At 47.1% G+C, this 13,019-nt stretch overlaps 1 protein-coding gene across 5 annotated transcripts in view; it reads right to left on the minus strand.

Annotated features, from left to right (window-relative positions):
* FARP1 (FERM, ARH/RhoGEF and pleckstrin domain protein 1) overlaps positions 1-13,019 on the minus strand; it is a 291,100-nt gene that overhangs the window by 19,610 nt on the left and 258,471 nt on the right. For all 5 annotated transcript variants that reach the window (XM_087435901.1, XM_087435902.1, XM_014781832.2 and 2 more), the window contains 2 exons: positions 6,332-6,413; positions 594-831 (listed from right to left, as the gene is read on the minus strand). In XM_087435901.1, coding sequence (XP_087292027.1) covers positions 594-831; positions 6,332-6,413 — 320 coding nt within the window. The remainder of the gene's footprint in view (positions 1-593; positions 832-6,331; positions 6,414-13,019) is intronic.

The raw sequence follows: 13,019 nt of genomic DNA on the forward strand, positions 1-13,019 counted from the left end.
ATCTCATCATGAGACAGTGGAGTACTAGGGCCAAGAACACGGGTTCTGGGTTTAGGTTCCAAGTCATTTACTTTCCTGTGTGACTCTGGGCAGGTTCCTTACCTCTCTGGTCTCAGTAGCCCCCATATGCAAAATGAGCTCACCACTGCCTGGTGGGCTTGTGGTGAAGATTAAGAGCTAATACAGGTGAAGTGCTTATTGCGGCGACTGGTCCATCACAAATGCCCAGCAGCAATGAGCAGAGTATTTATTACAAGCCATTTTCTGTCGCTGGTCCCAGGAGGGAGTGATGAGTTTCCACTGCGTAGGCAGAGGAAAACTTCTTGGAAGGGGCTGACTCTAAGTGGAGTTTCTCCAGGGTTCTTTGCCCCAAACCACCCAGGATCAAAAGAGAAATGCATGCAAAAGAGAAAGGAACAGAGAGGTCACAGCGATGACTGTCACCTTCTTTCTGGCAAGATCAAGAGGTAACAAAGTATTTGACCAGGTACTGAGAAGCACAGCTGCGGGTGTGATTAGGAAAACCCGGGACACAGGCTCACAGAGCTCTCCCCCGGAGCCCCTCCCGCGGCGCGCAGGCCGGCGGCGCTCACCACGGCAGTCCCTGAAGTCTGGGTGGCTGGGCGGGTGGTGCTTGCACAGGCGTTCCAGGACCTGCTTGTAGTGCATGAGCCGGTGCAGTGGACGCAGGAGGAAGGTGTTGAGCGGCAGGTAGCAGACCTTCTGCAGCTCGAAGTCTCTGCACACGTTCTCCAGCCGCCGCGAGCCACGGATGCTGGTCTCCAGGGCCTCCAGGGCCTCGCCGTGCTTCCACAGGTGGGCAGCCAGTTGCTGGTGGGGGAGAAAAACAAGGGGGGGGGGGCGGTCCTGCTCAGCTGAACTGACGCGCCCGCGATCCACCCAGGCGGACTTTCGGATAGATCACCTTTGCATTCATTATTTCATCACATTTATTTAATTTCATATTTCACTATTTAAATTAAATTCTCAGGACGAAATAAAAAGCTCTATTAAGCATTGAACAGTTTCAAGTATGTAGGGATTATAAAATATGTGATATATATATAATATTAGAGGTGTAAATGTTCTTTTAAAAACAAGACTGGCAAAACTGTGAGGAAATAAATGAACAGGAGCTCCTTTGGGGGCCTGTGGTTTTCTTCTAAATGTCACAGACAACAAGCAGACCAGGGCCACTCAATAAACACTATGTAGCTAAAAATAGATATTTCTGTTTAACTCTCCTCATGCATTGGTATAGTAACTATCTGACATGAGCCTCCTCTCTGCTAGATTTGGGGGAGCTGGTTGAGAATTAGACATGGTCCCTACTCTACTGGGGTCTGAGAAAGATCCTTTGCTTAATCAAACTTTTGTTAGCCTCCTGAACCTTCTCCCAGGCCATCTGTGCACTTACCTCCTTGCAAAATCCAGTTTTAGCAAGAATCCTGCTAAGTCAGTTTAACCAGAACCCCCCACCCTAGAGATCTGGTCACCCTGGCCATTGGGTTCCTCGTCTCTCACCATCCCCCAGGTGAGGTCTGACCACCCTGGCCTGCCTTCAGCAAAGAATCCTGTTAGGTTGGTTCTGCCAGAGTCCCCCTCATCCCTGATGTTCTCTCTTAGTAATTTTCCATCCTCTGGCTGCCACCCTGCTCCTTGGCTATAAATTCCCACTTGCCTAGGCTGTATTCAGAGTTGAGCCCAATCTCTCACCCTCTGTAAAATCCCATCGGTCCCTACATCTAGCACTTGGTCCTGAATCAAGTCTGCTTTAGCATCTTTAGTAAGTGTTGAATACTTTTTTCCTTTAACATGTTGTAGTGGAGACAGACGCAGGGTAAGAAGTTTGATGATAGAACGTTAAAGGAAGAATTAATTCCTCATGGCAGGTGAGGAAGAATCACAAGGTAAGGACATTTCCAGACAGATGAGGGTGACGGGGGAACAGAGGACACCCTGGACAAGAGAACAGTGGTCGTCCTCATGCCTTACCCCCAGGACTGGGCTGGCTGGCTGTGCGCTGCTCACTCCCTCATCCAGACCCCTAATCCCGGCGTCCCCACTCCCACACTCCGCTCCGTAAACAGCTTGAAACACAGAATCCAGACACAGACCCAGCACCCCAGCTGGAGCCACCCCACGATTCTCTAACCTCAGGAGTGCTGCCACCAGCCAGTTACTCAGGGCAGAAAAACCTAGAGACCATTCCAGATTCCCTTTTTGAATCCTTCATCGAGTCCTACCAATTCCACCTCCTCAGAATGTCAAACCTGTTCCCGTCCTCATCCCCACGGTCACTACCCTCATTTCGGCCTCGTGCCTTCCACCACTGTAATGGTGTCTCCACTGGGGTCTCTGCCTCCACTCCTCACCCCTCCACTTCATCGCGCCTTGGGCACCGAAATGAACTCCTACATTGCAGTTGAGCACGTGGCCCTCTTGCTTGGAATACAAGAGCTCCTACCATCTCGGGTCTTCGGCAGGACACATAGGGCCCTTGGGATGTGATCCCTCCAATGCCTCCATTGTGGCCTCTTGATACTCACCCCGGGCCACCCACTGAACAATCGGCACTTGAATGTGCCAGGCTCTTGTACCCAGAGCCTCTGCACGTGACACTCCCCAGCCTAGGACCCCAGTCCAGCCTCAGCCTCCCCTGCCCCGGTTAGGGACTCCTCTCTCCTCCTGTACTTATGCTGAATTTGTCCATCTTAGCCCTTATCACATGGTCTCCCCTGCTGGGTTTATTGGCTTTAAAAAAAAAAAATAGATTCATAGGAAGTGATAAAGAAATGTACAGGGAGGTGCTATGCACCCTTCACCCAGCCTCCTCTAATGCTGCCATCTTGCATAACTATAGCACAGTATCAACACCAGGAAATGGACATGGCTACAATCCACAGGGTTTATTCAGTTTCCACCAGGTATGCCCCTGTGTGTGTGGCATGTGCATGCGTGCGGGCATGTAGCTCTATGCAGTGTTATCACACGTGCAATCCCCTATTTGACTTTGAGAGAGACTGTCACGTCACTACATCCTCAGGGCCTTGATATACACAGTGGGTGCTCAATCAGTGTCTGCTGCCTGCATGCATTAATGAGCAAATGAACCAATGCACACACCCAGCCGAGGCAGGAGTCTTGTGAGGACCTGAGCGCCTGGAGAGGCGAGTTCATGATGGCTCGAGTGCAGAGTAGAACGTGAAGGATGGGAGATGGAGCCTGGAAAGATCGTCTAGGGCCAGAGTGTGAAAGCTTTCTTCATCAGGCTCAGAGTTTGGACTGTATTCTCTCAACCACAGAGAGACAAGCAGGGTCTTGAGCCTGGACAGTCTGGCTGTAATATAAATGGTGGTTGAGAAGATGGCTCGATGGGAGGCAAAGAGACTCATCAGGAAGCTAGTCGAGTCATCCAGCAGAGAGAAAGCTGAGAGCCAGAAGGAGTAACGTGGTCGGATTTTAAGAAGAAGAGGGGCCTGGAGGGGGAGGCTGGGGAGACAGACGGCTCAGGAGTGACGGTCCCAGCCCGGATGGCAGGAGAAGAGTCAAGGTGAAAGGCGAGGACCTCCTTTTCTTTGTGTGGATTTTGAAGTCCCTTTGTGCATCTGGACAGATGCTTCCAGTTGGAAGTTCACAGCGTGGGCTAGAGATCATGATTTGAGTATCTCTGACTTTCAGGAGGGGATTGGAGCTCTGGCCCAGCTCCCTCAGTCATGAGCGGAGGGTCTGGGACCAGCCAGTCCAGCTGAAGCTAATGACAGCATTCCGCTGAGTCCCAGCAAATGCAGGTAAATGCACAGGTGTGGGGGGTGGGAGCAGGAAAGATATATTACCCTAAGAATTTGGACAAAAGTGCTAACCTGGGCTTCTACATCTCTAGAGCTTTCTGCTGTTCCCCTCCACACTTCATAAAAATTCTATAAAACCGATGATAACAACTGTAATATAAAAACAACCTAAACAAGTTCTTAAAAAGCCTGCCAGTGGCTCTCCAAGCCTCTCCTTCTATTTTTATTTTGCTTGCACAGAGCTCCACGCTATAAATGCTCGTGGCATCAGCACAATAACTAAAATGCCAGCACAGCCAAGGAAGCTGACTAAATGCAAAAATGCCAACTTGACCGAAGAGAAAGAACGGCTATGAGCGGAACTCAGGTGTATTTTTAGGCGGTCTTAGGTGCTGGGTTACTGGAGAGGAGGGCGGATGCCTAGTGAATGTCAGCTCTCCCTGGGAGAGCCACAAGGGAAAGCTGGTAAACAGAACTCTAGGGACTGTCCCAGAGGGGGTGCGGAATGAGCTGGCAGGTCTCCACTGCTGTCCCCAGAGTCCCACCCTCCTTGGAGGGAGGAAGCGCAGATGGGAGCCCCCCAACCCCCACCCACAGGCAGGTTTATAATCTCAGAAGAAAGGAGCATTGTGAGAAAAGGTAAAAAACCAAACTGACTGAGAAAAAGTGAGAACATGGGAAAAAAGGCTTCCTCTGAGGAAAATGATTGGGAAGGACAACAGTAACAAAAACATGTTCTAGAAGAGAGAAGAAAGGTTATTTTTAACAAGTGAAAAAAGCTAATCTGAAAAGGCTACACACTGTGTGACTCCAACTTTATGACATTCTGGAAAAGACAAAACTATGGAGAGGGTAAAAGTCAGCGGTTGGGGGAGGTGGGGGGCTGGTGTGTGGAGGGGAGGGACGACCAGGCGGAGCACAGAGAATTTTTAGGGCAGTGAAGATACCCTGTATGATACTGTCATGGTGGGTATGTGACATCGTGCACTTGGCAAAACTCACAGAACAGATGACACAAAGAGTGAGTCCTACTGTAAACTCTGGATGTAATTAATAATAATGTATCGATATTATTGTAATCAGTTGTAACAAATGTACCACACCAATGTTAACGTTATTGGGGAAAGTGTGTGTGTGTATGGGGGGGTGGGAGGTGAGAATATAGGAACTCTCTGTGTGAGCTTTCTGCTCAATTTTTCTGTAAGCCTAAAATTGTTCTAACAAAATAAAATATATCAATTAAAATAAACACCACGGAAAGTGAAAAGATGTCTGTTACTGTCACATCTGAGTTTTGTGGATCAACCTTACTTATGACATTAAAAATACCAGAGTTGTGGAACATCTTAGATAATTCTTTCTCTTCTTTTTTTTGCACAGAATCCTGCAACCCCAATGGCTTCTATGGCTTCTCTCTGATACTGCGCAAAGTGGGTAGTACTGCTTTTTGAACACCGTGAAAAAGCGAGCAACAGCTTGGGGTCTGTTAATAACATGTTGATCTTTGTTCAGAGAAACAGGGAATCTCTTGAGTAGCTTTAGAGCCTGTCTTTTCTGTGTCCCCCTCCCATTGTCCAAACTCATAAGATACATAATTCTAAGGGGAAAAAATTAAACACTAAACAACTTAGCAAGATTCGTGGGAATTAATTCAAACCCCAACACTAACTTTTATTCTACAAGTGCCTCATATGTAGTAGGTGCTCAGCTAGCACGGGATGGACCGATGGACAGAGGGATGGCTGGATGGACCGAAATGGTGGCAGTGCAAGCGACCTGCTTTCTCTAAGGGATTATTAGCTCTTAGTGGTTGGTTAAGGTTATTAGACAGGCTCTGGGCAGCCGAGATACGGGAAAATTGCTTTACAATGCAAATATGGGTGTATTTGTATTCAAAAGATAAATTGTATGAATTAAAACATTCTATATTAAGGGAATTATTAATGGATTAAAATGAAAATGCAAAAATAAAAATTTCAGATGTAAGAGGGGGCAGATTTCAAAAATGAGAATATTGGTTTGAAATGTACTGACTCTTTGGGTATATTTTCACTCTTTTGTATCACTGTAGATATTGCTGGATGGTTAGAAATATATCTGCCTGGTACACTGACTTAAAGTCATAGAGTTGACTGGAATTCCTACATAGCTCCAAATCCAAAAAAATCCATTTTTGTCACAATTACAAGAAGCCAAAACAACTGACTAAAAGTGAAATGTTCAGTCAACCAAACAATGTTTTGTCTACGTAATTTTTTAAAACGAGATTTGAATGATTTGTTCTCAGAATATACCTTTGTTTTGGTTACAACACAGCTTTTGAAGAGAAAAAGTACTAAAAGTGCTTCCCCCAAAGTGACCGAATTTTCCTCTATGCTTCCAAATACAATTACCTAGGAAGGACAGAATGCTTTCCCCTGAGCTGTGTTAGACGCAGACTGTCAGATCAGGCCATGTGTGCTCGAGGACAGGATTACAGCCAAGGCCCCGGCAGCCCCAGCATTTTTTCCCAAGGGAACTCGAGTCCCGAAGCAGCTCACCTTCATGCCCTGAATGTTCTTCAGCATGACATCTCCGATTCTTTGGTGATCTCCTCTGATGTGGGCATTTGAGCGGCCTTCCCTGAGAGCAAAGGATTGGAAACCAAAGTGTTAGCAGTGAAAACGTTCCAGAAAGTGTGCCGGCCCAGATCATACAATATTAACCTACGTCTTCCTTTCCCATGGCGTCTTTGTACCTCTCCCTTCTCCGGGAGTCACGGAACATTGGCCCTGGAAGGAGACTTTGAAATTACCCCAGTCATTCTGCAGACAAAGAATTCCACTTGTGCTTTGAAAGAGCCAGGAAAGAACCATTTCCTGATGATTTTCATTTGGTCTCATTTTACATTTTTTCCACTCACACTTGGGTGATCTTAGCATTATTAGAACGGCGTGGAGATCACTTGCAGTAACTAGCTCATGAGACGGATTCTATCCCACAGATTGAGACTAATAGACACTTCTGAGAAGCGAGACAGCCTCAAAATCAAGGTTTCTGCTCCCAAGAGCCCTTAGCCTGAAGCAGACAAAGAGTTGTGTGAAACGCCCTTGGGAAGAGAAAAATATAATTGAGAAAGTGCAGGAGGCCCATGCATGGAGGGGAGAGTGAGGAAAAGGACCCAGAAGAGGGCAGGATGGGTGTCAGGTTCGGAGAGGAGAGGGGAGGGGCCAGGGCCCCCCTAGACATGCTGGGTGACAGGTGGCAAAGATCTGGGCATTTTCAGTGGAGTATTTGGGTATATATTCATATTTCTGATAGCTTAGTGCTTTAGCCAATGTTGATAATCCAGGCGCTTAAACAGCAGAGAGAAAAATAATAATGGTAGCTCGTCCTTGGTGAGTTCTGCCCACCATGCTGAGCACACTGTAGGCACCGACCCATCTAACACTTATGGCAGCCTCATGAGGCAGGTACCACTATCACCCCCATTAAACAGCTAGAGAAACTGAGGCACAAAGAAACTACCCAACTTGTCTAATGTCAGTTATCACAAGATCGTGAGCTTGAACTTGAGCCCAGGAGTCTGGTCTACGCTCCCAACCTTGATACCAGTGTGTATCTGCGAATTCACACGCTGACGAGAAAAGAATTTCCCAGAGACAATTAAAACACGAATTTCAATGACAAACCAGGCTAATATCTTCAAACCAACTGTTCCGGATAGCTAGAAGCCAACATAAGCGAAAAGGATGAATTAAAAATGTAAAAATCTGGGTATGAGGCTTCCAGTCGGAAGTGAGAGGCGCTCAGAGTGGAATAAACACCTGCAACCCCAGTCAGGAGGGGCCGTGATTTACACCCCACAGATGCCATCGCTAATGCGCCTCCAGCAAGGAGAGAAATGACTTCCATCTCGGTGGAAGCAGCACTCGGAGCCTTCCAGAACTGTTGACTCAATCTCTGATTCACCAAGGATCTTGAGATGGGGAGAGAAGGGCAGGGAGGAACGCACGTGCTTAATGAAGCAAACCCAGGGGATAGAAAAGCCAGGGCAGGTAGAAATGGGCTGGCTGCTCGCTCACTTCTGGCTTCCCACGCTGAGCAGTGAACAACCCGATTTATTCCACTGATTCTAACTAGGCGGATAGTGTAAACGCCGTCACAGGACGCCAGAGTGCCGAGAGCCAGGAGGTAATTCAAGCTTCTCTAAAGTGAAAGAAGAGAGAGCGTCCATGATGCCCCCAGCCCCTTCCTGGGTCTGCAGTAGCCCCTCCAGGCTCCGTCTTTCTTTATCCTATTCCGTTCTCTTCCACTCTGACACAGAATTCATTTCTCAATCCTTCTGCTTCCTCTTAGCTGCCAAAACAAACATTGTTGGCAGATCGCCTTAATTACTACTCGCTTCTCTTCTAATTAAAATATGGATGCTATCCTCACCACCCCCTGAAAGGGTTCTGTGGAAGATTACCATTAACTCCTCGATTACCTAACCCAGCGAGGTATCATCGCTCCTGCTCCTATTCAACCTCTCTGGCTAGAGGCCCCAAACTTCCTGGCACTCTGCTCTCTAGCTTCTGGAAGGCTCTCTCCAGGCCCTGATTTCTCTTTAATTAGTTCCCCAGTCCTCTTTGCCAAGCCTTCCTCTTCAGGCTACTCCCAAGGTGTCTGTGTTCATTGGGAATCCATCGGTGGTTATCTTCTCTTTTCACTTTCTACTTTTTCCCTTCTTTTCCCCTATTGTTATCCCTTCTATTCCCATGGTCTCAATGCATGATGCCAAATCTATTCCCAAATGTTCTCTGTAGCTACTGACCCAGGCACTGTATTTCTCATACCTTCCAGAGGGCTCTACATGAATGACCCCACAGGTATTGCAAACTCAAGAGGTTCCACACAGTTAACTGTCTTGTTGCCAAAACCCAATCCTCCCCCTACATTTCCTTCCTCAATGATGTAACTGTTCTGCCCTAGTCTCAAGCTAGGAACCTCAGTTATTCTCACTTGTCTGGCTCCCATATCCCCACCCATCTGATCAAATTCTCCCCCAAAATGGGGTCACTGGAGAATAGTCAAGCATCTGTCTTAGGTCCAGGCTCTGCTTTGGAGACAGTCCTCAGCCCAATGCTAATCGTTGCATATTATTCCACCCCATCAGCTGCACGATTGAGGCATCTCTGGATTTTTGGCAAATGGTTATTAATGAAATCACTATTGAGAACTTTAACATTTGGCTATTCTGCTGATCCTGGTGTGTGACTGGGTTTGGTTGAGAAATTACTGGTTGCTCTTCTCTTTACGCACTTGGAGCAGAAAGGAGCTCCAGCCTGAAATGCAGGCTTTCTACTATTTAGAACCACCCACCCCACTGCACCTTCACCACCACACAAGGCTCTTCTCAGAGCTGGAAAGTTCTCCTTCCCTCTCTCCACGCCCCCCCATGCCTGAACAACAAAGAGCCAACTACCTGAGCCAGAATGGCCTGATTTTGACTAAATGGCACACATCAATAAAAGGAGGCAAGCCACCATTTAAACTTGATTTGTGGGTACATAGAGCTATTATCTGTAACTTAGATAACTGAACCAAAACTTTCAAGTGGGCATGCCATTTGACAATGCACATAAGACAGGTCTTTAGTTAATCCACAAGACAAGATATTTTAGCGAGAGTCCTCTGGATTGGGTGGGCAAGGGGAGAGTGGGGGTCTCTAGCTTCCATTCATAATGAGCAATTTCCTCCCTCTCACTGACAGCACCCCACCCCGAGGGAAAGTGAAGTGTTGGAAGGCAGACGCCGGAGGGGGGCTCGGAGAGTGGTGCTGGAAGCCGAACTCCATTGACTTCACTTCCTTTCTTCTTCTGCCAACTATTTATTAAAAGAAAATGTGCTGAAGTTAAAGCCCCAAACTCAAAGGGCCATTCCTCCTATGTCAGCTTGCTAGCCGAGCCCTGTTTCTCTGTCTTTAGCATCTTTACTTCCATTTTAAAAACTGCTCTGGGTTAGTCACCAGCTCCTGTGCTGCTGGGAAGACACTGATATCGATAATTTAAAGGGGGCCAGCCCTCCAAGGTGTGGTGACACCAGGCTGGAACCTCTGACGCTAATGCAACCAGTACAGGCAGCTCTGCCCCCTCCCGTCCCCTCCCCACCGCAGCGCGTGGCAAGTCCCAGCCCTGCTGGTTCCAGAACATGGAGTCAGTCCATGGGTATGCGGACAAGACCCGAAACTCCTGCTGCCTCGTACAGAAATACCGTCGTGTTTTTACTTCCTCTACATGTTAATGCCACCAAATCCATAAGTCCAAGCGTTTGCTTTATTATGAAGAGCTAAAAGGTTGTTTTATTATCAAGAACGTGAAAAAGCAATTATAGCTCTTCCGGAACATCCTCCGGATGTTAACCTCACAAGAAAAGGGTCCTTGTTTGGAGGACAGGGCCACATATTTGTTGTCTGTGTAATCACTGCACGGCTACAAAGCTGCAAATTCTTTTGACAATTTCACTTCAAAACATCATGTACTAAGAGGCCTCCTAGATGCTAAATACTGACCCATACAGCAGGATTCATGTCCTCCCGGGAGCAGCTACACGTTATCTCCTCACAGGGTTGAACATACACACACACACACACACACACCCGTGAATCGCCGAGTCTTCCGGACTCCCTGTCAACACTTCATTCTCCACGGTATGAGCTGGTCAGTAACTCAGCGGCAGACAGATTGAGGAGAAGAGGAAGAAAAGGAAATGAAAATGAGGACCAGTCCTCCGTGGGAGGGCCGCCGACCAACAGCAAGGCTGTCTGCTGGCGCAGAAGGAGACCTTGCAGGTGGGGGCTCTGACTCTGTCCGCCAGGAGACTCTACACCTCAAGGCTGTAGGTGCAGGTGGGGCAAGGCAGTGGCAGGGGAAACGGCCACTCTGCTCCCCCACTCACATCCGCAACCCCAGGCTCAACATAAAATCCACGTGGAACCCTAGAACACACAGAGTTTATGGCACGCCGGTGACTTTGCTGGTGATACAAGCCCCAACTGTCCCTCACGGCACTGCGTGCCCTAGGGCGCCATTGCCCTCTGAGAGGCTGTTCTCTGGAAAGCAGGACAGGTCTGGCTTCAGTCCAGTGTCGGAGGAGATTCTTTCCCCGCGAACGCAGGCAGAGACTGATACACTGCGCTTGTCAAGTAGCCCAGGATTAACCCAAGCACGTTCATTAGACATTCAGCCCTCTCCTTCTCCTCGCAACAAATGAAGAATCCTTCACTAGATTAAAACACAAAAGCCAACTGAGCAGCTCGGAGCTAGAGGGCCGACTCCTCCTGGCTCTGTGTCTGGGGGCTCTCTGACCCGGGAAAACAGATTTGACTTTGTGGAGACTTATTTCCAGGCCTTATTTGCAAAATGAACACCACATCCTTATCGGTACTATTCCTTGTGGTTTCTATGATTCTAAATGAAAAAAAAAAGCTCTGTAATTATGTGTGCTTGTGTATCTATGTAAATAAAAGGATAATATGTAAACAAGTAAAGACAAATCTCCCATTAATATGTGGGATGGGGAGGATGGCTGGGTACAAAAAGCAAACAAATGAGCCAGAGTAATAGATTATATTAATATAAAAAATATATATTAGCCAGATGGAATATATATGGATTTCAATATCCTTTGATGGATTTCAATATCCTTTGAAATCCCTGGAGAGGACAATCCCATTAATTTGAACGTTAATTCACATCCCCACTGCTAGGGAAGACATCTGTGCAAGAGGCACCCTCACTGGGCCAGGGGCTCGCAGGTCTCCCTCCGGCAGCCACGGGTCAGGGATTCACGCCGTCCATCGGCGCCAGACGAGCACAGCCGCCTTACCTTCTCGCCCGTCTCATGCCCATCGATCACACTACTGGCTTGCTTAGAGCTACAGCTTTTCTTCTTTTGAGGTTTAACACCAGATCCAGTTTAATAAGAGGAGGAAAAGTTACAGCCCACTCCAGGGCAGTCTTGACAGCATCCAGATGAGACCCGAAGTCATTACCCAGGTTCAGTCCTGTTCATGGCCACATACTAAAATGCAGAATAGAAGAGCCATTTCTAACTCATCAGTGACCCGGAGAGTGCTCTCTCTCAAGCATTTTCCAGGAGAAGCCCACCAGCGATTCAGGCAACTGGAAAAATCTTTTTCCGTTTTCTTAAGTTAAGCAGCTTGCTCTCAAAGCACAGTGGGCTTTACAGTCAGGAATAAGGCAGATAATCAAAGAAAAACTAGCTTCCACACGTGCTTGAGAACATGCAACTTGACTCATGTGTTAAAAGGAGACAATCACCAACAACCATCGTCCCTGGATCCCTAGGCGGACAGTGGAAAGCCAGCTCGGGGCAGAATATAATGGAAGCTCAAGGTGTCCTTGAAGTGTCTTTCTTGCCTTTGAAACAACAAACATAAAATTTTAAATAAATTTATATAACTAAGTATAGAAGCGATTTCCCCTCATGGTACAGCCATAACACACATCTTGTCCTCACTTTCTTCTGTTGTGTATTCTTCCAGACTATTTTCCAGATAGACCACACTGCCTTGTCTCCAATTAGTTTCACTGCTGTCTACTTTGAAAGCAGTGATTTTTAAAACCTTTTCGCACAGTCTTGTTTTTAACACCAATGAAATTCTTCTTCAAACAAAAGCTTTTGCACAAAAAAGTAGCCCTAATCTGGCTGAAGCAGGGAGTGGACGGCTCAGAGAACTGCCCTTGAGTCTTGCTTTTGACAATGACCTCAATGACTCTGAATTCTATGAAAATGGACTGAGAAGGATCTAGTGTGCTGGGGCATTCAGTCATGATGGGGAAGGAAAGTTGCGTCCATCCATCTATCTTCAGAGTTCCTCCCGTTAATGCCTCTAAAACTGTGCCATCCAATATAGTATCCACATGTGGTTATTTAAATTTTAACTTAAAATGGAGTGAAATTAAAAATTCAATTCCTCAGCTGCACTAGGCATATTTCAATAGAACTAGAGAACAAGTAAAGTTAACAGCCACGTCTCCTGCCCCCAGGTTCACGGGCACCAGTAAGAAATGGGGTGTCATCTCACCTAGCTTTACACTAAACAACTTTCAGAGCTGCATTTTCCATAGGGGGAACGATGGGGATAATTCCACAAGATTGTTTTGACTGCCAAATGAGACAACTGAAGAGAAAATGCTTTAAAAGATATTGCAGAAATGCAAGGTGCTGTATTGCACAAATACT

This window comes from Ceratotherium simum, chromosome 10 (genome assembly GCF_057802395.1).
Source record: "Ceratotherium simum simum isolate JZ-2026a chromosome 10, ASM5780239v1, whole genome shotgun sequence".
NCBI lineage: Eukaryota > Metazoa > Chordata > Mammalia > Perissodactyla > Rhinocerotidae > Ceratotherium > Ceratotherium simum.